This window comes from Tricharina praecox (assembly GCF_024521635.1).
Source record: "Tricharina praecox strain CBS 144465 chromosome Unknown BZA05scaffold_1, whole genome shotgun sequence".
NCBI lineage: Eukaryota > Fungi > Ascomycota > Pezizomycetes > Pezizales > Pyronemataceae > Tricharina > Tricharina praecox.
In genome coordinates this window covers 1,052,173-1,075,315 of record NW_026250403.1, presented here as the reverse complement: position 1 = coordinate 1,075,315, position 23,143 = coordinate 1,052,173, and the positions used below count along the sequence as shown (strand labels likewise).

The 23,143-nt window shown below is 55.2% G+C and overlaps 7 protein-coding genes across 7 annotated transcripts; 2 read left to right on the top strand and 5 right to left on the bottom strand.

Moving 5' to 3' along the window:
* Window positions 1-849: 849 nt before the first annotated feature.
* On the bottom strand, window positions 850-4,747 carry BZA05DRAFT_345893 (uncharacterized protein; the record flags this gene model as incomplete). Its single annotated transcript, XM_051481180.1, has 8 exons — window positions 4,067-4,747; window positions 3,707-3,992; window positions 3,339-3,641; window positions 3,105-3,276; window positions 2,836-3,050; window positions 2,201-2,770; window positions 1,501-2,139; window positions 850-1,442 (listed from the first exon to the last, which is right to left on the bottom strand). Coding segments are annotated over exons 1-8 (3,093 nt in total), but the record flags the coding sequence as incomplete, so codon positions are not given.
* Window positions 4,748-6,719: 1,972 nt separating this feature from the next.
* BZA05DRAFT_382039 (uncharacterized protein) lies at window positions 6,720-8,257 on the top strand. Its single transcript, XM_051482069.1, has one exon. It carries the CDS (start codon window positions 6,834-6,836, stop codon window positions 7,806-7,808), a length of 975 nt encoding a protein of 324 aa, XP_051344253.1. The 5' UTR covers window positions 6,720-6,833; the 3' UTR covers window positions 7,809-8,257.
* A 1,373-nt stretch (window positions 8,258-9,630) lies between these two features.
* Window positions 9,631-11,270, top strand: BZA05DRAFT_10029 (uncharacterized protein). The gene is made up of 3 exons (XM_051478466.1): window positions 9,631-9,841; window positions 9,904-10,259; window positions 10,337-11,270. Exons 1-3 carry the CDS (start codon window positions 9,814-9,816, stop codon window positions 11,186-11,188), a joined length of 1,236 nt encoding a protein of 411 aa, XP_051344252.1. The 5' UTR covers window positions 9,631-9,813; the 3' UTR covers window positions 11,189-11,270.
* A 27-nt stretch (window positions 11,271-11,297) lies between these two features.
* Window positions 11,298-13,493, bottom strand: BZA05DRAFT_366049 (uncharacterized protein; the record flags this gene model as incomplete). Its single annotated transcript, XM_051481519.1, has 3 exons — window positions 12,458-13,493; window positions 12,218-12,402; window positions 11,298-12,159 (listed from the first exon to the last, which is right to left on the bottom strand). Exons 1-3 carry the CDS (start codon window positions 13,118-13,120, stop codon window positions 11,298-11,300), a joined length of 1,710 nt encoding a protein of 569 aa, XP_051344251.1. The 5' UTR covers window positions 13,121-13,493.
* BZA05DRAFT_450530 (kinase-like domain-containing protein) lies at window positions 13,295-15,790 on the bottom strand (the record flags this gene model as incomplete). The annotated part of the gene is made up of 2 exons (XM_051487413.1): window positions 13,295-14,934; window positions 14,999-15,790. 2 exons carry the CDS (start codon window positions 15,788-15,790, stop codon window positions 13,696-13,698), a joined length of 2,031 nt encoding a protein of 676 aa, XP_051344250.1. The 3' UTR covers window positions 13,295-13,695.
* A 998-nt stretch (window positions 15,791-16,788) lies between these two features.
* BZA05DRAFT_9857 (auxin efflux carrier) lies at window positions 16,789-18,983 on the bottom strand. Its single transcript, XM_051488866.1, has 3 exons — window positions 18,472-18,983; window positions 18,246-18,409; window positions 16,789-18,179 (listed from the first exon to the last, which is right to left on the bottom strand). Exons 1-3 carry the CDS (start codon window positions 18,794-18,796, stop codon window positions 16,884-16,886), a joined length of 1,785 nt encoding a protein of 594 aa, XP_051344249.1. The 5' UTR covers window positions 18,797-18,983; the 3' UTR covers window positions 16,789-16,883.
* Window positions 18,984-21,616: 2,633 nt separating this feature from the next.
* BZA05DRAFT_382019 (uncharacterized protein) lies at window positions 21,617-22,968 on the bottom strand. The gene has a single exon (XM_051482068.1). It carries the CDS (start codon window positions 22,583-22,585, stop codon window positions 21,719-21,721), a length of 867 nt encoding a protein of 288 aa, XP_051344248.1. The 5' UTR covers window positions 22,586-22,968; the 3' UTR covers window positions 21,617-21,718.
* Between the last annotated feature and the right edge of the window lie 175 nt (window positions 22,969-23,143).

Genomic DNA, 23,143 nt, shown 5'->3' with positions numbered 1-23,143 from the left:
TACCCCAGTTCCGAGGCTATGTGGAGTGGTGTTCTCTTCTGTGCGTCTTGGCTATCCACATTCGATTTTGGTAAAAGGATTTCGAGCACGTCTTGTTTCCCTGATTCGACAGCCAAGTGGATGGGGCAGTAACCGGTGTTGTCCTGGGCGGCGGTACTCGCGCCGGCATCCAGCAAGATAGGAATAACTTGGATTCTCCCGCTTTGAGACGTCCAGTGAAGCGGTGTTCTGCCCTCCCATTCCTTGGCCTCCAGGAGGGCACCGGCATCGATGAGCATTTTGGTGGTGATTGGCCGTCCACTACAAGCCGACCAATGAAGGGCAGTGCGGCCCCAATGGTCAACAGCCCTGACGTTAACTTCGGATTTTAAAAGGACCTCGACCACTTCGGCATGTCCTTTCCCGGCAGGTTTGAATAACACGGTCTGGTTCCGTCGGTCGAGGGCGTTGATATGCGCTCCGGCTTTCAGCAGCTGTTTCACGATTCCCAAGCGACCATTTTCGGCAGCGAAGTACAAGGGAGTTCTGTCGGATTGCTCGAGAGCGTCGACCTCGGCTTCGAATCTTAAAAGCAGTTCTACCACATCTTCATGCCCACTTGTAGCTGCCGCGTGGAGAGCAGTCTGCTTCACACTGTCCGTTGCAGTCAAGTCCACTACCCTGTTCTCCAGCAAGAGCTTGAGCAATTCGTAGTATCCTTTCCATGCGGCAGAATTGACGGCAGTACTAGGAAGCCGAAAATCGTCCGAATCCCCCCCTCTCGAAGCATCCAGCAAAACTTGGACAACAGAAACATGGTCGTTGATGATAGCCGCTGTTAGTGGCGTTTCCCCTCCAATGCTTTCACACTCAGGGCTTGCGCCGTGTTTGAGTAATTCACGAGCAGCGTCGGGCTTGCCGTAGAGGCTTGCAAGAAACAATGGCGTTCGATTGTACCGATCGCGGGGGTCGGGATCGGCTTCATCCCCTTTGAGCAGCTCTTCGACCGGCGACAAATGACCGTTGGTAGCTGCTCGATGCAATGGTGTTTGCTTATTTTCATCCCTGGCATCTCGAACGGCGAGGTTTTCCAAAAAAAGCTTGACTAAAGGACCGGAGCCTTGTTCGGCTGCGATATGCAATGGTGTCGCCCCCGTTGCGTCTGTCGCACGTGTCGCGAACTCATCTTCTCCGATCACGCCTTCCGATAGTTGCTCCAGGCGACAGTACGCCGTGACGTGCAGCGGACTCGGCAGTATCGTAGCTCCCGTTTCCAATCGGAATGTGACTCTGAATAATCCGTCTAGGCTTGCTCGGTCTCGAATCCACGCAGTGAAAGCCGGATTATCCGCATTGCAGAACTTGATCAACGTTTCGCGGTGAATTCCGAAGTCCTCCTCCGACCTCAGGAGATGACTGGGCCACTGTGCGACTGCGTACGACAGGAAATCATAGCACTCGGACTGCCAGATACCGTCAGAATCAGGTCATGACTGCAATCGGAGAGGATTCAAAGCATACGTCTTGATCCCGCGCCGTGATAGGAACGGGCTTTGGCTGCTCTTTTCCCAGTGTAGCCCCCATCGTGATCGAAAGGTAGAGCACACACGCTACGGCGACCTTACTGTTGGCGGGAAGTTCCTCGTAGTAAAATACTTCTAAGCTGTTCCGGAGTATCGCCCTATCGTGAGCGTAGCGTTGGGAGTCGTTTGGAGGTTCAACCGCGACCTCTGTCTCGCGGATTCCTTTGCGAAGGTACTGCGCCACGGAAAAGTGAACAATGCGGACGGTCTTATCAGCGAGAATTTCGACCAAAGGGAAGCAGGCTTTTTGTATCACCCCTCCGGGGTTCAATAACTTGGCACCGAGATCAGCGTTGGTTGGGTGCTTCTTGCCATTCAACTTCTCAGCCCTAAGCGCCAGGTGTAACCCTTCGACCTTGAGCGGGCGCTGGGCCGTGAGAAGCCAATGGAAAATGCTCACACACCTCATGAGCTTTGGAGGATCCTTCTTGTGATCTCGTTGAATCTTTTCAAGTGCCTGTTTGTACAGTCCCTGGAGGTCGTCGGGCAGGCCATCCAGAATGACCTCAATCTCCTCTGCCGTCTCTGCTTCCTGTTCGATTTGATCCAGCACCAGTCTCACGTAAAGGAACGTGCCCTGTAATCATGATGCGGGTCAGCTATACATACCCGGAATGCCCGCTAAAAGATAAACGCACCTGCGCTTGTTCCTTCAACCTCTGCTCGATCTTCTTTTGCAGAAGGGGATGCCCTCTGACCGACTGAATCTTTTTCAGCCTTTCTCTGATGTATAGAGAAATATCCGCATCCGTTGTTTCGCTTCGCACTTCGGTCACAGCGGACTTGCACGCCTCCTTCTGGTTCAGGGCATCTTTCAGGATGTCCGGCTCCGGCCGGCTCGTGACGATCGATCGAAGACACCTGGTAGAAGAAATGAAATATTTCACGTGAGCTCGATTGTCCGGCCCAGGAGCGCACTCGTCCAAAGCATCGACGACAAGCCGCACTTCTTTGAATTCCGACAGTATTTCTTCGAGAAGTTTCCGAAAATCCGAAAGTTTGGTATCGGCGTCCTTCTCTTGCATCAGAGCAATCGCCTTCTTGAAGCTTGCTTTCACAGCGGCTATGTGCGTGGTTTGCTTGAGCAACTGATAGATGATGGTTCGGAAAAACGCCAGAGCCGTGCTCTTGTCGCTGTTCAGCCGCTTCGAGTCGAAGTGGAAGTAAACCACTGGAGACGTATCTTCCTGAAGTTTCCTTCGCATGTACTGTAGTAAATCAGCGACGGTTTCGCTATTTTTTTAAAAAAAAGGACCGGTAGGATTTTGCCTACCTGAGCGATGAATGATTTCCCACAGCCCGGCTTCCCCAGGATGTATAAGACAGGTAGTTCATCGCCACTTTTGCTAGATGCATCCCATATTTTGAACTCGTCCATCTCACAAGGCCATCGACAAGTTCCAAGTGTTCTCTTCCGCACATAGTCGTCATCTTCAGCATCAAACTCGGAGGGCATGAGCCATTTGAGAACAGCGGTTCTGTTTTGCGCTAAACCTTGTTTTTAGCATTTCGACTAAATCGATCAATCCAGGGATGCCCCACCTTCTTGCTGGGAAGGCTTCTGATCCGTGTTCCATATTCTGACAATCTCATTTTTGACCCTCAGATAGTTGGGATCTTCAAGATTAGGGAATTTGTTGAGCTCTCGGTGGGTAGCTGCCAGTGGAATTCCAAATTTTCCCACTGACAGAATCGCCGAGGTTTTGTCGACGCACTGGACATGTTTGGATATTTTAGAATCAATGTGAAGATTGAATGCCTGGCACGAGTACGCACCACTCCGGTTTTTATACCCAACCACGGCAATCTCTCTTCCTTCGTTTCATAGAAATCGACGTGTTCGATTTGATCATAGGCCCTAATGTAATCTTCGTTCAGTTGCTGGTTTTCCTGCGAGCCTGGAGTCAGAAGCTCCAGAAGCTCCGTCCGCGATCCGGCCCAGTACGACAACGTGGCTTCTATCTTGGCAAGTTTTGACATACTGGATCCGTGGTGAGGGGTGCCGAGGAAGACGGCTCCTTTCACCATGTCTTGAAGATATGAGTAACTCTCAGTGCTGGACTTGGCCTGAACAAGTGCCTTAGGAATTTGTTAGCAAAGGGGAACCGTGGCAATGAATAGCACATGACAGAGAAAGTTCACACCCGCTTTATGAGAAGACCTCCGAAACTATGTGCTATGAAGATTATCGGACGGTCCCTCTCTTCCTGAGATTTCCTGTTGCCATCCAAGGCTCTCAAGAGCTCGAGGCTATAGTCTGGCAGCGAAAGTTTCGACGCATCGTGCGAATAGCCGGAATCATGGTTGAAAGCCAAAACTCGAACTCCTTTGATGTCTTTTGGAAGGAAGTCACTTAACCAGCACATTTTGGTTCCTTTATGTACCCACGCTCGCTTCGGAGAAGAGCCAAGGCCGTGGACGGCGACGATACTACGTGGATTTTTCGTCCATGTCAGCCATAGCCAGAGTCTCAAGGGCGCTCACACGGGGGTGGGGAGCCGCACTCCATTCTGAATTCAGTTGCATCTTCATCGCCGCCTTGTGGGTAGAGCACTTCGAGGGTCTTGGGAATTTCCCGCTTCTCACGAGCGAGAAGCAACTGCAACGGCGAAAGTGCCAGCAGGAGAAATGCAAGAACACATAGTATCACTCCCCAGAGAAACTTGGACTGCGGATCCAGAAGATTTCGGAAGTAGACGGCTGTGAGCAGAAAAGCGGAAAAGACCAAGGGCAAGGCCTTCCAGAGATAACTGCGGGCCAGAAAGATACTGATGAAAAACGATGTGTAATAGATCACCAGGAGAGCCGACGTGTTAGACATGATGGGCGATGTTGTCCACGATCCGAAAGTGTGTTTGAACCGCTGTTTTCGCTACGATGGGTGCCCCTCAGTACACCGGTAATCTGCTGCTGTGTGGATGGCGTCTAAGCTACAACGATGGAGGCGTGTGTCCAGGAGATGCGAGGTATCTTCAATATTCGTCAAAACAAAACACAGTCGTGGGGTTGGGGGAGAGTCTCGGGGGAGGAGCGATAAGTGGTAGGCTTCAAGGTGGGGTTGTGCTCAACTCTGAGTTTCGCCCATGTACACGTAGCCGTCCGCATGCGATCACATTGTGAGGCTAAAAGTGAAAAGCACAATGTACGAAGACCAATTGAAGATATGGAACATACATACAAACACAAGTAGATGGAGCATATGTTTTGTTTTTCGATTCCCTGCGTTCATGTAGTGCACACGGGCCAACGCACCTACATATGTAGGCGGAATGAAGGGACAGGTGAGACATAGTACACCCACGGCATAACCGGACTCGGTCAAGAAAACGATCATTATGCATCCAGGGTCACCGGAAGGGCCCCGCTGGTGCCTACATACACCGGAAATCCCGCCTGGCGTCGGGGAGCACACATTACCCCCTCCCTCTTCCCCCCTTTTTAAATCGTATGATACTCTGATACAGTCTACCTATCTAGACAATGGCGGCGTGAGGTTTTTCAATCCTGTCCACATTCTTCTCACTTTTGTTGTGTTTCTTCATTTATCTTACGCGACCTGTCAATACGAGATCATAGCAATCCGTGCTCCCCTCTGGCCGGAGTCTGCAGTTCTGATAACAGACTCGGTGCACTCCCTACATACCCCCAGGTCCAGCCTCGATCATACATGATTGCTCTATTATAGTATGCAGTATGACCGGAGCTGGGCTGGCAGTGACGCAGCGAGTAGCCAAACGCCTCTCGCTTCTCTTTTGTCTTACACAGGTATCGTATTCGAATTCAACCTCCACGCACCGCTCATGGCCATAGGTTGGTTGGTGGAATGTGATGAGAGGCGGTGAGTGATGGATAGTGACGGATCATACTCTCCTCCATTCGAGCTACACTGGGGTTGACCCACTGATTCTGTTTTAGTGGCTTACCTACAATGCTTTAATTTATCTACCCGTCGAAATTCCACAGCCATAGCCCTTAATATCGATATCGATGTCGGAATGCACTTATGTACGGAGACGATGATTCGTGGCTGCGGTGACATTGCCCGCAGCCCCAGAGTACGATGGTAATTAACTAGCCCCGGAATACTGTGGTAGTACCACACTCCGCACGGTCCGGATTCACAGCTTGATAGGGGGTTGCCCGTTCTATAGTATTCTGAAGCATCTATAGTACTGTGCATACCAGTACATGAAGAGGCTCCACGGCGCAGGAAAAGGCTCACGATATCAATATTATCATCTATTATATTATCCATCCATCTCATAGCCCCGAGCTCGAGGTTGGTGCTGATCCGGAGATCCCATCTTCTTCCGTCCATGGAAAGGGTCAATACGTCCCTCCTCCCCTACCGCCGAGCCAGAAGGCTCTGGGGGTTCAACTTCATCCATTGACAGCAGGACAGCGAAGCAGAAGAAGAAGAAACGCGGCACCTGAGTAACCATAGTATATAGTATTTTTGCTCACAGATAGGATTATGAAACGTTGTCTTACTTCCCCCGCATGTGTGCAATTCATCTGCGGTTGTGTCATTTTGAGGCTGGACGAACTGACGGATGGATTTCCGCATGGGGTGTGCACTCTACCACGTACCTTCAGGCTTTGATTACTTCACGTGGAAGCCGTCCTGTGGCTTTAGTTAGGGCGGTATGGGTTCTTCCGGAGACGAACGCACGGATTCGGAACGGATGTGTCTAAAGACCCTGTGTAAATATCCCAAAGCTCTGAAACAGGCTCCTTTAGGGCGATGGGACCGGCACCGGATAGTCAGTGCTGTCAAAATATGGCTGTGTTCGCAATACCTACCCCGCAATCCTTATCTACGCACAAACGAGTGTTGCCGAAGAGAACTCACAATTTACACCCGCCAATCGTCGACTATGTACAGTGTACTAGGTACGGTAGTTATGTACATACTCACATATGCGAGCTTGAGCCCCCCTCCAGTGAAGTTGATCACAAGGCATTTGTCACAAGTTACAACAGACCATCTCGGGCCTACCCCCCAAAAATGTTTTCCGAGCTTGAAACCAGACGAATGGAATGTAAGATATCTGGCGTATCCAGCCTAGCATATATTGTTGGCGGCATAAATTGCGCATGCTGCGGTGTTTCGCCCTCGAATCCGCATTGTGCTTCTAGGTTATGCAAGGCTGCACACATGAACTCCAGCGATTCCTACTTTTCTTTTTCCAAATTCCGGCTCAGCAGAACTTAATAGATGCAGGTCGGCTTCGAACCCCAGTACATAAAGCACAGCACGTCACTCGATTAATGTCGTCAAACTTCAAGATGAGTACGATTATACAGCAACGCCCAGTTGAGGATCCCCCGCGCGAGCCAGTATACATACCGACTTCCCACACATCGGAAGTTCCGAACTACCCTTTCGTTAGTGGCGACGACGAAATCAAGAAATTCCTCGAGACCCAGTTTCTCACCAGCGCACTGGACGAACTGTCTCCCTGGCTCTGGCTGGTCGCCACGCCGAAAAGCTCACACATTTCCAGTCTTCACGAACAGCTGGTACGAGAGCGCGAGATAGTTATCACCGAGAAGGCGTCCCTACATCTTTTATGGCACGGCAACAGGGTGTTCATCAAGCCGCTCCCGTCATACTTGTTCGATGAAACTTTCCAACAGCAGTATGTAGTCAAAGGTTCCGCCGTCGAAAAGGCTATCCGTGGCTATCTGCGCTCCTACACATACCTCCTCCAGAGTCCGTCCGATCTCGAAGTAGCGATTGAGCTCAAGCTCCTCCCGCGACGGCTGATCGAGCAGTTAGAGAAGTCAAAGGCCCAAGGCGCCCCATGGCGCGACTTCTTCTCCATTCTGCGAGAATTCCACGAGATCCCCGACGACACGGTGTCGAGGCGATACCGCTACGGAGACCTACGGCTGGGCCGCGTCAACTTCTGGAACCGCGTGTTTCGCTTCGAAATGTACTACCACAAGCCGTACGGGCAGTACGGAACGTATTTCGGCCAGTTCGTGGAGCCGTTCGTCTTCGTCTTCGGCACGGCGAGCGTGGTGCTCTCCGCTATGCAGGTGGTCCTCGCCGCTATCGACGGATCGCAGTCGCCGGATTGGAATATCTTCTTTCACGTTTCAAAGTGGTTCTCGGTCGGGAGTGTCGTATTTGTCGCCGCGACCATCTCCCTCATAGCAGCGACCTTTGTTCTTCTGATTCTGAGGGAGGCCGTGTTTGCTCTCCGTGGTGTTTTCAGACGCAAGAGGAAAAGTCAATAGTGGTATGTAGCGTGGGTCGCTGAACTTGGAGCAAGCCTGCGGTGGATATGATGGAGGTGGAGCACTACTTTTATTCTACTGGCGCGGAGATGGATAGGATTGGAATATTTTCTTGCACGTTTCACAGTGGTCCTCGGTTGGGAGTATCATCTTTGTGGCTGCGGTTCTCTTCATCTTAGCAGCGACCTTTGTTCTTCTGGTCTTGAGAGAGGCCATGTTTGCTCTCCATGCTGTTCTCAGACGCAAGAAGAAAGTCAATGGTGGTATGTAGCGTGGGTCGCTGGACTTGGGGCAAGCCTGCGGTGGATATAATGGAGATGGAGCACTAGGTACTTTAAATGGATCAGCGCGGAGATGGATATTTCATAGGTGGAGGCAAACCTACAGGAATTTGGTGTTTTGTTTTGGTACCGACGGGGAGTCCTTCTTGATTACCCTCGAATACAGTCTCCTGAATACATTTATTGTATCCAACGAGTTCACCAGCATCGAATAGTCTGGACACGGATCTCCATAAGTTACATACATATTATAGCTAGGTCGATTCACCAGCAATATCCAGTAATGCAATAACCTTCCCGTCGACTCATTGTTCTTTGACTCTATTCTAACCATACTCCATTCCGTTCCCTCCGATTCCACATCCTGTCACTTTCATCAACCAGCTACAATGGCCGCCGCCAATAATTCTCTTGCTCGTATGTTGATGAGGTGTGCTTTTTGGTGTGATACCGGTTTCATTATTCTGTATCCAACTACCTAAATCCAATCATGACAATATATCACATCCGGTTTCCTGTCTCCTCTTTCTACTTGTTTGGGTTTTTCAGATAACGCATGGCTTGCTGAAGCGCCCTCATTCCCCCATATGCCAGTTCCGATTTCTTGAAACATCATGACGGGACTTGCCGACGGGTGATAATGCATGATTGTCTGTTTTCGCGGAATTCGAACCTACGACGTTTTAGTGCCAAGTACTAATAAAGTCTGACTCGCCTCCAATAGCATAGTTACGTGTGGCATTTAACTTTGTAATCCCGCGATTGGCTTTCCCATCCTTTCAGAAGTGATACCTATAGGTAGTACCACGAATGGCATTCCCGAGTTGACAGCTTCCCTGGCCGTTTATTTACCCGCCCACCAGTCACAATCGCACCTCGAGCATCCAATCACAACCCAATACCAACTCTTCCCAGCCCGAATCCGAGACGGCGCGTGATTGGCGGCGATCCCACCGCTGCAATACGAAGAACTGTAACACAACCACTTGCGTGCTGGGGGAGTGAACCCGAAGGAGTATCGGCCGAAATCGCGCCTCTGTTACACGATAGACCGGGGGTTGGACCGCCCCTCAATTCGCGAGCCCTTCCGGCAAACGTCCGCTCGCCGCTCGGCCGTCTTCCACTTCCGATCTCGGCAGTTCGCCGCGTATTGTAGCCCACCGCCTACCGCTCTTCCATGAACGCCCCCCTCATTGCGGTACGCGTATATCAACCCGTGTGTATCTCCCCCCCCCTCCCATCGATCTCCAAGCCGCTCCCATCGATCACCAAGCCACTCCCACCGCCAGCGTGTGCCCTGCATGGTTAGTTTACCTAAGCTAAGCCCTCACGCCGTCCGACTCGTGATGACGGACCAGGACAACCGCCCTGATGCAGCCTAGCGCTGTCTCACACTGCCGATGATCACTCGGTAATCGGCGGGCTTACTCCTCGCACGATCCAATCGGATCGCTGCGGTCCCAAAGGGAGAATTAGTAGCGACGCACAAGTTCTCCACTCCACGGACGTGAGGATCCTTTGGGGGAAAACTGTAGGAAGGAGCGCGGGAATCGATGGATGGATGTGTGGATGTCTCAAAACCTCCGCTTTTCCAGCCACCCCCTCAAGGGCTGGCTTTTCTCTTAACCGTGCGGATTGTACACACTTCCTACATACAGGATTGACTTCTGCTTTCACTTCCATCACATATTAATCGAGACAGCATTTCCGTACATGTCACTGAGATGAAGAGGATCATTATCTGCTGCGATGGTAACACTAAGACTTCCCCCGAGCTATCTATGGCCCACCGCTGACATCCAGCCCACACACAGGCACCTGGCAGAACTCCGACGGCGGCGTCAAAGAAGACCCCACGAACATAACACGGATCACACGCGCACTCAAGAGCGTGTCTTCCAGTGGGATTCCACAGATAGTGTACTACCAATCCGGGGTCGGAACCGGCGGTACAATCGACAAGATCATCGGCGGCGGGACGGGCGACGGGCTCCTGGAAAACGTGCGCGAGGCGTACGGCTTCCTGGCACACAACTTCCATCCCGGCGATACGATACACCTTTTTGGCTTCTCGCGCGGCGCGTACACCGCCAGGTCCATCTGCGGGCTCATATGCCGCCTGGGCGTGTTGACGAAGCGCGGGATGGACGGGTTCTACGAGGTCTACCAGGTGAGTCCCCCCCCACCCCACCTCACCCCACCCGCGCAGTTCCCCACGATGGGCTAACGGAAACCCCGTGTACATAGAACTACATCACCGGCCGCCTCCGCGACGACGACGAGTACGTGCACACTTTGCAGACCAGCGAGCGGAGCGCGCTCGTGACGTCCAACGTAGAAGTGACCACGATCGGCTGCTTCGACACCGTGGGGTCTCTCGGGATCCCGACGCTCCCTATACCGCTCCTCGGGCGTGCCATCTCCGGCGTCGTAAACGCCAAGAAGTACTCTTTCCTGGACACGGACCTCTCTCCACGGGTGCGGCACGCGTTCCACGCGCTCGCACTCGACGAGCGGCGGGCGCCGTTCGCGCCAGCGCTATGGCACAAGGCTGCTAGCAATGCGGCAACAGAGCTGCGGCAGTGCTGGTTCCCGGGCTGCCATACGAACGTGGGCGGCGGGTACCCGGACCAGGAGATCGCCGATATGAGCCTCGCGTGGATGCTGGAGCGCACCCGCGAGTTCCTCGATTGGGACTTTGACTACCTCCGCGGCATCACCATGAATGGTGGCGGCGATGGCGACCGCCGCGAGTGGGCTGAGGGCCAGATTTATAACTCCGCCACGGGGTTTATGCGACTGTGCGGCAAGAAGACGCGTACGCCTGCGGCGTATCATGAGGGAGAGACGGGAGAGTGCATACATGTCTCCGCGAGGGTCAGGAAACAGCTCTGTACGAATTGGGACGGCGGCGCGTTGAAGGATTGGTGGTGGGATGCGGAGCTGAAGTGTTGGTGCGGCCCTGGGGATCGGAAACTGAAGGAGGATAAGCTGGGAAATGTGGAGAAGGAGCTGGCGGGTCGGGATGTGGTCGAGAAGCTGCTGGGCTGGGCGTTTCCCGGGGAGAAGCTGCCGATGGAGGACGGGAAGCAGTCATAGGTAACATAATCACATATCACTCGGGCGACTGGTGCTGGTATCCTAGCAATTATGAATCGAGTGCATTCGCAAGTGACTACCTAGAACCGCTGCCAATCTTCCCAGCCTTCTACTCGCATTTGTCCCTCAAAACCACCAAATCACACTCGTCCTCGCCAACCTGAAACTCCACCTCAACCGCTCCTCCATCGGTAAGCACCCTCTCACTCTTGACCAACCATCCACCAACGTAGACATCGTAAACGCCCGCCTTTAGCTGTCTAACCACCGGCCTGACCGTCCTTGTACCGTTCCAGCAGCGAAGCGTCAGCACCATAGCCTTGACCTCATCATCCCAGATCGCCCTCAAAAAGTCCACCCCCTCCTCGAAGCCCCCAAGCCCATCCACCCAGGGCCTCCCCCTTATCTCCTCCCCGGTCCAGGGGTGTTCATACATCTTTCGCAACCCATCCTGAACATTAAGCCTGGCATACGGAATCAGCGCGTTACCAGTAAACGAATCACAGAACCTCCATTCTCCGTCGTCATCAACAACGACCTCATCGTCGCCGCGCGCATAGTAGCACCCGCCGTCCCGCCACTGCAGCCCAAACATCTCGTCGGCGTGCTGCAGCAGCCCCGCGAGATGGGCCCGTGGCCCGACTTCGGACACGTAGCTGAGAACGCACCCGAATACCGGCTTCGTCGGCATCCGTGAGGATGTGCTGCCTGGGCGCAGGAGGGGCGAGAGCGCCGCGGCGCGGGTGGGAGCGTCATCCCATGCTTGCGTAAACAGCTCTGGCGAGGTGGGGTCGGTGGGTTGGCTCCCGCTGCTGTTGCTGCTGCTCGCAAGTTCGCGGATCCGTGTGGCGACCGGCGCGCTGTTGAGGTTGATTCGGCCGTTGGGTTTCTTCGTGAGGTAGCCCGCCAGCAGGTGCGGATACAGGTTGCGGGAGAAGGTGGGATTCCAGGTGTTGAGCATTCCGGCCGCCCTACTTTCATCAGCCGCCATCACTCGGCAAGCAGGACTGCGGGGCGGAGGGGGGTTACCAAGCAGACATAGCGATCTCGCCGAACGGCAGTGCCTGTCTCTGCTGGACCATGTACATGTCCGCCTGCATCTGGTCGCCCTCGAACTGCACGCCCTTCAATTTCCACGCGGCGACGTACTTGGCCAGCACCTCGGCGGCGTGCCCGTTGCCCTTGCGGACGGAGTCGAGGCGGAGCGCTACCAGCTGTGCACACCACATTAGCCCATGAAGCAGCCAGCGAAACGAGGCAAGACCCTACCGGAAACTGGTTACAGATGACAAAGACGACATTCGGCTCGCAGCAAACGCCGACCCATCCCTCCCTCTCCATCTCCGCCAGTATCGCGCGTTGCAGCTCCGTCCTACTGTACCTATAGACCTCCTCGCCCAGCCCATAATATACGGGATCATGCGTAAACACCAACGCCCCGTCCTGATCCCATTCATCATCATCAAACAGCATAGCAAAAACCGTCGTCATAAGCAGCAGATGCCCGGAGTACATGATATTCTCCCTCCTTACGGGGTCCGCCCACGGCGCTCGCAGCACCTTCAAGTCGGGATTACACGCGACCCCGCCCTGGCTGGTGAGGTACCAGTAGCTCCACACATCGCGGTGCAGCATCTTCTCGATCAGCCGGTGGCACAGCATCTTGAACGGCGCGCGGATGGCAGAAAGCTGGTGGAAGTGTGCGAGTCCTGCCCCGTATAGCATTGTGCTGAGCTGGTACCGCAGTGCGTCGTGCCATTCTTGCTCTGGGAAGACGGAAGACATGGAAGACCAGTCACCTGGCCGCTGCAGGGACAGGTTGTGCATGTGCCGCAGGTGCCCGGCGGAGATGTGGGATAGCTTCGGGTAGGAGGATAGCGCGAAGGTGGAGGGGAGCGGGGTGCGCGGCTTAGGGAGCGTCTGGTTGGACATCGTGGTGTTGTGATGGGGATTGCTGGCTTGTGGATGGGGTCCGGGGGAGTGAGGGTTGCTCGGTGGGTTTTATATCAGTCCCTTGGACACTCGCACTCGCCCCCCCCCTCTTCCCCGTCTATATGCGGCCTCGCCTACCCTCGTGCTACAGCGACATCTAGACTCCAACCTCGCCGTTGAGCTGCTTCTTACACTCCACCACCAATCTCCACCGCCATGAGCCTTCCATGTTAGCACTCGTCTGCAGCACCGGCCTCTAGCAGTCTGCAGTTGGTTTCCCGGCAGCCTGCAGTTGGTATCACGACCGGAACCGGACTCTATGTAGACTTGACCGTCGAGTCAGGGTTGATGATGCACGTGCACCACGGACAACTCCAAGGTAGAGAAGAGAAGATTCCCACATATGCCCATATCGATATTCGATACCACATATCTACCACATACCTAATGTATCTACCTACAAATACTCAAATACTCAAACAAGCCCACTCATACACATATCGTAAGTCGTAACATCTTTACGGAACACCGATCCATCGCAATACCTACCTACTCAAATACAACTGCCCACCTACCTACATAGGCTCGACAACCTTAACCCTCTCCGCCAGCCCCTCCTGCATAGCTTCCAGGTCATGTTTCGTGAATATTCCCAGACTCAGACAATCGCCCCAGAACAGCAGTGCCCTCTGCTGCGCATACAGCAAGTAATCGAACTCCTCCACCTTCTCGGGCGCCTCCTGTGCCTCCTCCTCCTCACTGCACGGTGGCGGCGGAGCCTTCGCCTGTACGACGCCCCAAGCGCACCACATCGCGGAGCTAGCCGCCCTCCACGCGCGGGTCTCCAGGAGCAATTTCTCGACCTTTTCCCTGACAACGGCGAGTTCCGCCTCGTTATCGACGGGCGGGGGCGGAACTCTCGCGTCGAGGTTGAAGGCGCCCAGCTGGGGGAGGCGTTTGCTGAACGAGTGCTCGACGTAGGCGGTCAGGAAGTTGCGGATCTCCTTTTCCGTCGGGAAGCGGTTGGTTTTCATCTCGTGCGGCCGCGTCTCGTTGTGGTAGTCGGCCATCCACTCGCAGAAGTGGTTTGCGAACTCGAAGCCGGGCGTGTTGGCGCTGGCGTACTCGAAGTCGATGACGACGAGCTGCTTGTGCTCGTTACCTGGCAGGAGGAGCGGCGACTTCTCGACGGCCTGCAGACGCAGGATGTTGCCGTACTGCGTGTCGTTGTGCGCGAACACGAGCTCGCGCTTGAGCTGTTCGTCACCGCCGTAGCGGGCGACGAGCCACGCGCGGTACTTCTCGACCGCCTCACGGAAGACCGGCCAGGTGGTGCCGCAGACGAGGCCGTATTTCTGCTTTGCGTCGATGTGCTCCATGACGTCTGTGCACCGGGGCACCCATTTCTCCCAGTTCTTCCAGACGATCGGGCCCTGCTCGCGCTCTTTCGACTCGACTTCGATTCCGCGGTGCAGCTCCTTCAGACGCTTCGCAATGTGCCGGCTCGTCTCCGGATTGCGGATGTCGTCCTTAGTGAGTGTCCGCGCGGTGAAGAACTGCTCGAAACGTCCGTTCTCGAATGTTCCTAGCAGCCGTGGTCCGATCTTCTTCCGCGCGAGGCGTCGCAGAATGTAGAGCTCCGTATCGCGGTCGATGAGGTGGGATACCTGTGGCCCGTAGATCCTGAGAAGCAGCTTAGCCGGTTTGCGTCTGCGCTGGGTGTCTTCACCGTTCGGCGTGGAAACGCCCAGGTTCGTCGTCGACGATGCCGCGGTAGACGTAGGAAGATCCGACGGAGGAGTCACCATATAGACCTTTCACATCATCAGCCCAAACCCACAACCCACAACCCATCACCGCAGCCCCGCCGCAACCTACCGCATTCGTCAACGCTCCACTGATCCTCTCGACGCCGACCTCCCTAAACCGATCCAAATCCACACTGCGCCACCCCTTACACCGCAGCGTATGCGTGAGCTTCAGGACCTCCTGCTTGAACGTATCCCACCCGATCTCCTCCGGAATCTTCAACCACTCCTCACATCCCGGTACCACGGCATCACCATCGCTCGCATACTCCGTATCGCTCGTCGCCCCGGAGGCCTGCCCCAATCCACCCATCAAGCTTCGCCTACTGACACGGTGCGAGCCCTTCCTGCTTCCGCCGGTGACAGCCGGCCGCTCGCGCAACAGCGCCTCCAGCAAATCCAAGCTCTCGTCAGCAGAGCCGCCCGACTCCTGCTGCTGCTGCTGCTGCTGCTCCCCCTCCGCCGTCTCCGCGCGGCCCTTCCGCCGCGCCCGCCGCGCCCGCCGCGCTTGCCGCTCCGTCTCCAGCCACTGCGCACATTTCTCCAGCAGCTCAGCGGCGCGGTCGCGGACTCCGTAGTCTGCCACTCCCCCCGCCCCCGATCCCGATCCCCCCGCTCCTCCCGCGCCCCCAACACCCTCCTCAGGCTGCAAATGCAGCGTCGAGTCATTCTCGAGGCGCGGGGAGCTGGGGAGGCGGCCCTGCAGACGCTTCGAGGAGAGGGATTTCCGCAGGAGGTGCGAGGGCCGGTAGCCGCCGCTGCCCCCAGTGCTGCTACGGTCCGGGAGCGTTATCTCGCTGGGGTAGTCCGAGATGCTGACGGCTTTGCTGGAGAGCGTGGGTGAGGCCGTGGGTGATTCCATGGTTGTGGGTTGTAGAAGGATGTGGATGTGGGTTGTGGGTAGGTGTAATCGGACAGATGGATAGATGCGTGGATGGATGGGTGGATGGATGGGGGGCGTGCTCCGTCGACGGTGCTCGGTGCGGTGTGCGCGAGATGATGATTCTAGATAGTAGATGGCGATTTGCGTTGCGTTAAGTGGGGTGGGGGATGGAGGGGTGGAGGGGTGATAGAAGTTGGTAGGCAGTGAGTGGAGCAGCGTTAGTAGATAGATAGCGGGATGAGATAGAGGATGATATCGGACCGGTCCTCTCTATCTACCAGGTAGGTACTCTAATTACTCTAGCAAGCAAAGTAAGCTCTCCTGTGAAGAGAGGGTCTCACTTCCAGCAGTAGTTAATTGCCACAGTTAAATGTTTCCCTGGCCTTATCATGTGGCCCTCACTTTCTTCAAAGTTCACGTGGACAAGGCCAGGTTAGGCTACCGAATTAAACCTGCACATTGAATGATATCTCCTGCAGATCATCGTCATTCACCGATGACCTCGAAGGGCTCGACCGCTCGGGAATGCACAGTCAAATAAACCTTGCACAAAACCATATTCAACGGACAGAGAGGAATTCGTAACGTAAATTTATTCGCAAACCCCCCCCCCCCCCCCCCCCCCCCCCACACACAGTTGCACACACTCTCTCGCGCCCATATGGTATATGCGGATAAGAACCTTACATGCATCCAATCCATCCAATCCAATCCAATCCATAATCTTGTGTACCAGCCACTCGATTCGATCCATCCCATTCATCATACAATCCGAGCATCGTAAACAAGGAGAAAGTAAATCGGGGGGAGCGACCGGTCCGTCCAAGAAAGAAAAATGAATCAGAATGGCTTTCACAGATAGCAATAAGAAATAAATAAACATCCTCGAAAGCGAAAAACGAAAAACGGAAAAACACAAAGACCCGAAATCGAATCAAAAAAAAATCACGCTCCCTTTTCGCCAGCAGGTATCACATCTATGCAACGCTCCCTAAACCCCCGCCCAAGAAGGAAAAGGAAAAAGAAATCCCTGTAGGTAGGGAATTCGTGGTTTCAGGTATCTATCTCTCTCTTACGTGGCCCAGTGTACGACCTCAATCGCCGTGATGACGAGAGCAAGAGTACTCGGCAGGATGACGACGACGTAACTCCAGAACAACACCCGGGTGATGACGTCCTCAAAAACATTATTGATCTGGCAGATCTGCGCAAGTTGCAATGCGCTGGGAGCACCAGTCAGGAGGAAGCAGACGACCAGGAAGATCGGGTCGTCGAGGATGGAAATGTTGAGGTACTTGGCGGCGATGGCGAGCACGGGCGCAATGAAGAAGAAGGGGAGAAGCATGCGGGAGACCAGCGAGGCGATCAGAATCTTGGTTTCCTGCTTGTCGGCGTGCGCGTTCTTCTGCTTGCCGGAAGTACTGTTGGCAAGATTTGCTCCGAGAACAACCAGGATGAGCGGCACGGCTACGTTTCCAGACTGCGAAATGGCACGTGTGACGGAGGCGTTGACGAATGTGCCCTTGGTGAAGAACAACTCCTGCAGCTGGGGGATGGATGCGACGATGATCGCTGCAAACATGGCCCACAGAGGCGGGTTCATAAACTCCCACAGTCCCAAGGCGAAGCGAACACCGAAATTCTTGATGGCAGTAAATGTGCGCGAGTACCAAGGCTGAGGCGCCGGTGCGGCCCATCGCGGCTGGAGGTTCTCGGTGCTGCTCGATGTCGTGATCGTAGGGAAAGAGGTGATGTCCCGCTTTCCGCGGTTGCCCTTGAGCGGAGTCTCGCCGATGATGGAAGAAGACTGAGTGATATCGGTGCCGGGACAGGTCGAGAGAGACGCCGAACTAGGGTACCTACTGACGGGTGTCTGTTCGCCGGATGGGCCGGATTCAAAGGCCGAGTCGGTGGTTCCCGTGGTGTGGTTGCGGTGGTGGTTACGGTCGTGGCCGCAAGGAAGCAGCGCATCCTGCTCGTTGGGCTGCACCTGGCGGTGGAGACCCTCGAAGCTGTTCTCAAACTGGGGCGACATGAACGGATCAACGCGAACGCGCAGGAGGTCTTCGTCTTCGCTGTCACTGTCGCCCTCGTTGTCATCCTCGTTGTCGCGATAGCTTCTGCCAGCCGAGCCGTTGGGCTGCGCACCCGTTTCGACGTCGTCGGTGCGTGCCAACAAAACATGGTATCCCCAAGACCAACGCAGGAGCTGTCCGAGCTGCTGGAAGATGAGAAGGTAAAGGATACCTCTCGCGGCAACCTCTTGATCGTTATCGCCCGGAATCCGGTCCCAATGCAATCCGGAGATGGTGTGCGCCAAAGACAAGACCAACGAGATGGGAAGGGAGTTTGAGTTTCCGAAAACACCCTGTCGCGATAATCAGCACCCGCATATCCATCATCAGGGGTGGAGTGGAGCAGTATGCGGACTCACCATTGCGATCACAAAGTTCCTTGCAGGCTTCTCGAACCCGAACAGTTTTGCAACCGCCAGGGAGCAACAGTACGAAACGGCAGTCATGAAGACGAACAGAACGGGAATGATAATCAACTCCGCCAGCTTCGAGAGCGTGAGCTGACTCGCCAGTTTGATGAAGACTTGATAACAAAGCCGGTCAGTACATTGCGATCCCAAACCGGCCAGGACAGGTGAAACTCACTCAGACACGGCGTGAACAGCGAGACGTTGAGGTTCGCCACGAACTTCTGATTATCGGTGTCGAACAGTCCAGCGCGGGCGATGATGTAGCCCGGTAACGACACACAGACTACTTCCATCACCGCCTCGAACACGAGCAGTCCCAAATGCATCAGCGAGGGATGTCCCTCGGCGGGCTGCGATTTCTGTCCGTCCATCATGATGGTTGTCATATCGTAGCTCGAGTTTCCCGGTAATGTCGAGTACATCATCGGAACGAAGGGAGCGTGGGGAACAGGTTGTAGAGCATTGAGTCGGAACGAGGTTGGTGAGCTAAAGAAACTCATGGCAGGGTGGGAACGATCGACTGGGTCGCGATAGAGTTTGTATGTATGTATGTGGTTGCTTGTGGGAGGGAAAACGGGCCGACGGGAGGGATGGGATGCAGCGAGCGGGCGAAAACCCTTGATGATAAGGGTTCGCGGATGCGCGATTTCTCGGGGGCTGGGGGTGGCGGGTGGTGGGGGTGTGTGTGTTTGGCGTGGACGCGTAGAAGGAGGCTTATGCGGTCAAGATGGCAGGTCGGAATCTAGAAGTAACTACTACCGGAATCGCAGTGAGACGGCGTGCGTGGGCGTCAGATGTCAGGCAGGCCGGCGGGCAGGCGGTGGCGAGATTCCGAAGAGGAAGAGTTCGAATTGTGCTGAAGCGCTGACGGAGAGATGTCTTTGGGGGAGGGGGGCCAGGCGCAGATAAGGGCTCTGGATATATGTAACTGTTGGAAGTACGTATGGTGGTGTGTGTGGGCAGGCTGTCGTTGTTTCAGCAGTGAGACGGCCAGTGTGAAGCAGAAAAGAAAGGAGAAGAAGGTCAACGGGAAGACATTATTCGCCGTGAGTGCTTTTGCAGAAGTGAAAACAAGCAAAGTTGGAGAGTATGACAGTACCTGCCGGCCTCGATACAAGGACTTCCTTCCCGCCCGCTTGAAAATGTGGCTGGAGCAGAATCAAGAAAACCACTGCGATGATGATGATGCACTTTGTACCAACCAACCAGCTAGCACGGTCGTGCGATGGATGATGGTGTTGTCACAGCCACCGCCGCGTCCTGGGCGTCCAACGATGCTAAGAACTTCGTGTAGAAAGCAGTTGACCATTTCCCGCAAGGGGCCAAGCGCTTTGGAACCTTCCACAGCACCGCCCATGCGTCTTGCGTCACCCTCACGCCGACGGTTCCTGGTTTTCCCCAAACACCACCCACCGGGACTTGATAGTGCTCTAGTCCTTTTAGATTGATGTTCGCTCTTGCACGCCGCGTCTTGGCCCATGCTAACTGCGCCAAGTGAGGGCCCCTGGTTGCGCGGATCCTGATTCGCCAAACGGTTCAAGCCGCGGCAAAATGCCCCGCACGTCGACGGCCATCTTGGCTCGCGATAACCACAGCAACTAACGGCGATCACACCAGCACGACCCGGACGGGACATCCATCCACCCATCGAGACCACCATCCATACAGCCGCATCGCATCTCCCACCGCGCCAGTGGGCACCCACACAATTCGAATCCCGAGGGCTGGTGCAACCAACGTCGGGAATAGAGCAGTACGTACTCTGCATACGAAGCGATCGATGACGGTCGGCGTTACATCCATAAAAGCAAAAGAGTTACGGTACATCCATACTCGTATTATACACAGAGGCAACCAACGGAGGAAAGAGTTACAGAGTTACATCCACAGAAGCAACCAGGGAGAAAAGAGTGCGGAAACAGTGCGCGGGATGTTGTCCGCTCCACCTAGCACCGTCCGTGGCCCTCCAAAGTCCATTGTCCATTGTCCAAGCAGGAAAGGAACTTCATCCGCGGTGACTCCCCTTCCCCACACCCCGCATCACGCCCCATCGCGATCGTCGAGAGGCAGAACCTTCAATCCACGATGAACATTTATATACCGGTAGTATCCGTGCCCAGACCTCATCGAAGATCAAGGGAAAGCCGTGATGTGTGGGGGGAAGAAGGGTGGAGAAGAGAAACGGGCTTTCCCGTTGCACCCTCCGTGCACCCTTCGACGTCACCCACTGTGAGCTCAAACTGCCGTACCCTACTCTAATACCTTGTCGGCAATCTGTGGTGGCAACTTTGCTATCGGCGGCGCCAGCGAGAGCGGCAGTGTGTGGGGGAGGGGGCGTGAGTGTGAGGAAACAGGGAGAGAGAAACGGTCCGCTCGTTGAGAGTTTGTTTCGTGAGGAGAGACTTGATGGTGCACAGGGAACAGCTAGCCCATGCGACGGCGGGCCTAGCTAAGCGGAGAATCCTTTGCTCAAGCCATGAGGCTTGATCAAGACGACGGCGACGCTCTTGCGGTGTCTGGGCTTGGTTGTCCATTAGAGAGAGAACGTCAATTTATTTTGCATCCAAGCCATCTACCTAGATTATGGGGAACCCTTACCCAACCAGACGGCCATAGCCCCGCATGCGGAGGGACCTCGACGAGTGACCAGTTAGGGAACACGAGTGATCTCACAGAATCTGTCTCAACTACGCAACCAACGTTTCTTCGTGAAACACACAGCCGCGTATCGGAATGGCCGATGGAATGCTCACCTCTTCAGTCTAGCAGACTTGTAAACACGGTGCCTATCCTGGTAGTGGTGTTGATATCTAGGATATGAATGCGACAAGATGGCATGAGATATCTACACACGCTGTCATGGTATTACCTTTCCCCCTTTGTTTGATACTAAACTTGATTACTACTTGAGTACATTACTTTATCTATAGCCGGAAAGAAAGAAAGACTCGAGAAAAGAAAGCAATGGTACACACACATTCGCATCAAATACCACCTGACACCGCCGCCAACGCCACCTTCACCGTACGTACATACACCAGAGCCCCCCCCCCCAATTACTCTCTAAACCATCAGATTCAAGAACCCCAGCATTTCAACGTCCGAAACTCTGCCGTACGGCGCGATCTGGGCCGCCTTGGCGTCGAACTCCTCCCTGGTGTGAGCATCGGCCAGGGAGTGAATATCAGTCAGGGAAGGGCTGAGGATTTCACCCGACTTCTCGGCCCTCGCCGGGGAAGAGCTGATGATTTCTCCAGACTTCTCGGCCCGAGCTGGGGAACCCGGATAGTAATCCTTAGAAGCGCGGATGGTTTCACCCGACTTCTCGGCCCTCGCCGGGGAAGCGCTGATGGTTTCACCCGACTTCTCAGCCCTCGCCGGGGAACCCGGATAGAAATCCCTACCGGGTTGAGAGTTGGCAATCACGACCTCATCACCATCATCAGCAGCAGCAGCAGCGAGGTCCTCGGTATCGACCCTGATGTCGACGACCCCCTCGTACGGCGTGTTGATGTTGACGTCCTGGTTGTTCTTCGAGTCGAAGAAGAAGCACAGGCGCCTGATGTCCTCGAACACAGCGTAGATCTCGGTGTCCCTGTTGGTGGACACATCGACTTCGATGTCGTCTCCGCCGTCTCCCGCGCCACGGCCGCCACGGACGCCGCCACGGCCACCGACGCTCCCGTTGCCACCCTCACAGTCGTTGAAGGGACGGCACTCGAACGCCAACTGCGCAAAGTCGATCGGGAAGTCGCCGCCGGCGTACTCGTAGCTGCAGCAGCCGCACCCGGAGTCCTGGAACTCGTTGGCGCCCGTGTAGCCGGCCTCGCAGCAGTAATCGCACTTGGCATCGGGGTTGGCGAGGGGGCAGGGAGCGGTCGCCTTCTTGGTCTGGCACGCGGAGGCCAAGTCCTTGAACCCGAGTTTCTTCGCCTCGACCTCGATGACGTTGGGCGCGGGCGGGGCCACCTCCTCCTTGGGGATGCCGGCGAACGCAAGGAACTCGTCATCGCACTGGACGGGCGGGGGGTCGTCGCTCTTACGCTCCTGATCGCGCTTCGCGGCGGCGGCAAGCTGCGTCGCAAGGTGGTCGCGCGCTGCCTCCAGCTCCGCCGGACTGTACTTCTTCCCGAGCTTCTCCTCGGAGAACTTGAAGAAGTCCTCGGGGTCGGGGTACTTTCCGTTGCCCTGGAGCGAGGTGAGGCTGCAGATATCGTCGCCGCCACGCTTATGCAGCCCGCCAGAGCCGCCCTTCTTCTTCCCACCGGTGGAGGGAGGAGGAGGCCCATTCTTCTTCTTCTTCTGCTGCTGCTTGGGCTGCTGCTGGGGCTGCTGTTTCTTCGGCTGCTCCTTCGGAGGAGGAGGAGGCGCACCACTCATTCCACCGCCCATCTGCGTGTACGGCTTGGGATTGGTGTACTTCCCGTGCTCGCGGTCTTCGGCGTTGCCCACGAGCTTCTCCATCTTTCCCGGCTGCCGCCCCGCCTGGCGGTCCTTCCACATGTTGCGGAATTGCTCGACGCGGCCGTCGGTTTTTTCGCCCCAGGGCGCGGATTGCTGCTGCGGGACCGCGCTGGCGAGCGTGGGTGCCAACAAAGCGCTTAGAACCGGGAGGAAGAGGAGGAGACGCATGATGTTGGTTTGGAGCTGGTGAGTGGGTGAAAGGGCGGGGTGGGTGGGTTGGTGTGTTGGTAATGGTGTTGGGTGATATGGTCACTGAGAGGTGGACGGAGGGCGTTTTATTAGCACTCCTACGGCGCCCACGGATGGTGCAAACTTCACCACTTCCTCAAGATAGATCTCTAGAAGGGAGATTGTTCTCGCGAGTGAGGGTCAACGTTGCGAGT

Bases quoted from the DNA above. Each gene is read 5' to 3' on its own strand.
- BZA05DRAFT_382019 (XM_051482068.1), bottom strand. From the start codon at position 22,585: ATGGGCCTCCTCCTCCCTCCACCGGTGGGAAGAAGAAGGGCGGCTCTG.
- BZA05DRAFT_9857 (XM_051488866.1), bottom strand. From the start codon at position 18,796: ATGAGTTTCTTTAGCTCACCAACCTCGTTCCGACTCAATGCTCTACAA. The intron at 18,410-18,471 runs GTGAGTTTCACC...TTTGTTATCAAG, and splicing joins GCTGTTCACGCCGTGTCTGA to TCTTCATCAAACTGGCGAGT. The intron at 18,180-18,245 runs GTGAGTCCGCAT...TTATCGCGACAG, and splicing joins GGAACTTTGTGATCGCAATG to GGTGTTTTCGGAAACTCAAA.
- BZA05DRAFT_10029 (XM_051478466.1), top strand. From the start codon at position 9,814: ATGAAGAGGATCATTATCTGCTGCGATG. The intron at 9,842-9,903 runs GTAACACTAAGA...GCCCACACACAG, and splicing joins GATCATTATCTGCTGCGATG to GCACCTGGCAGAACTCCGAC. The intron at 10,260-10,336 runs GTGAGTCCCCCC...CCGTGTACATAG, and splicing joins GGTTCTACGAGGTCTACCAG to AACTACATCACCGGCCGCCT.
- BZA05DRAFT_382039 (XM_051482069.1), top strand. From the start codon at position 6,834: ATGTCGTCAAACTTCAAGATGAGTACGATTATACAGCAACGCCCAGTT.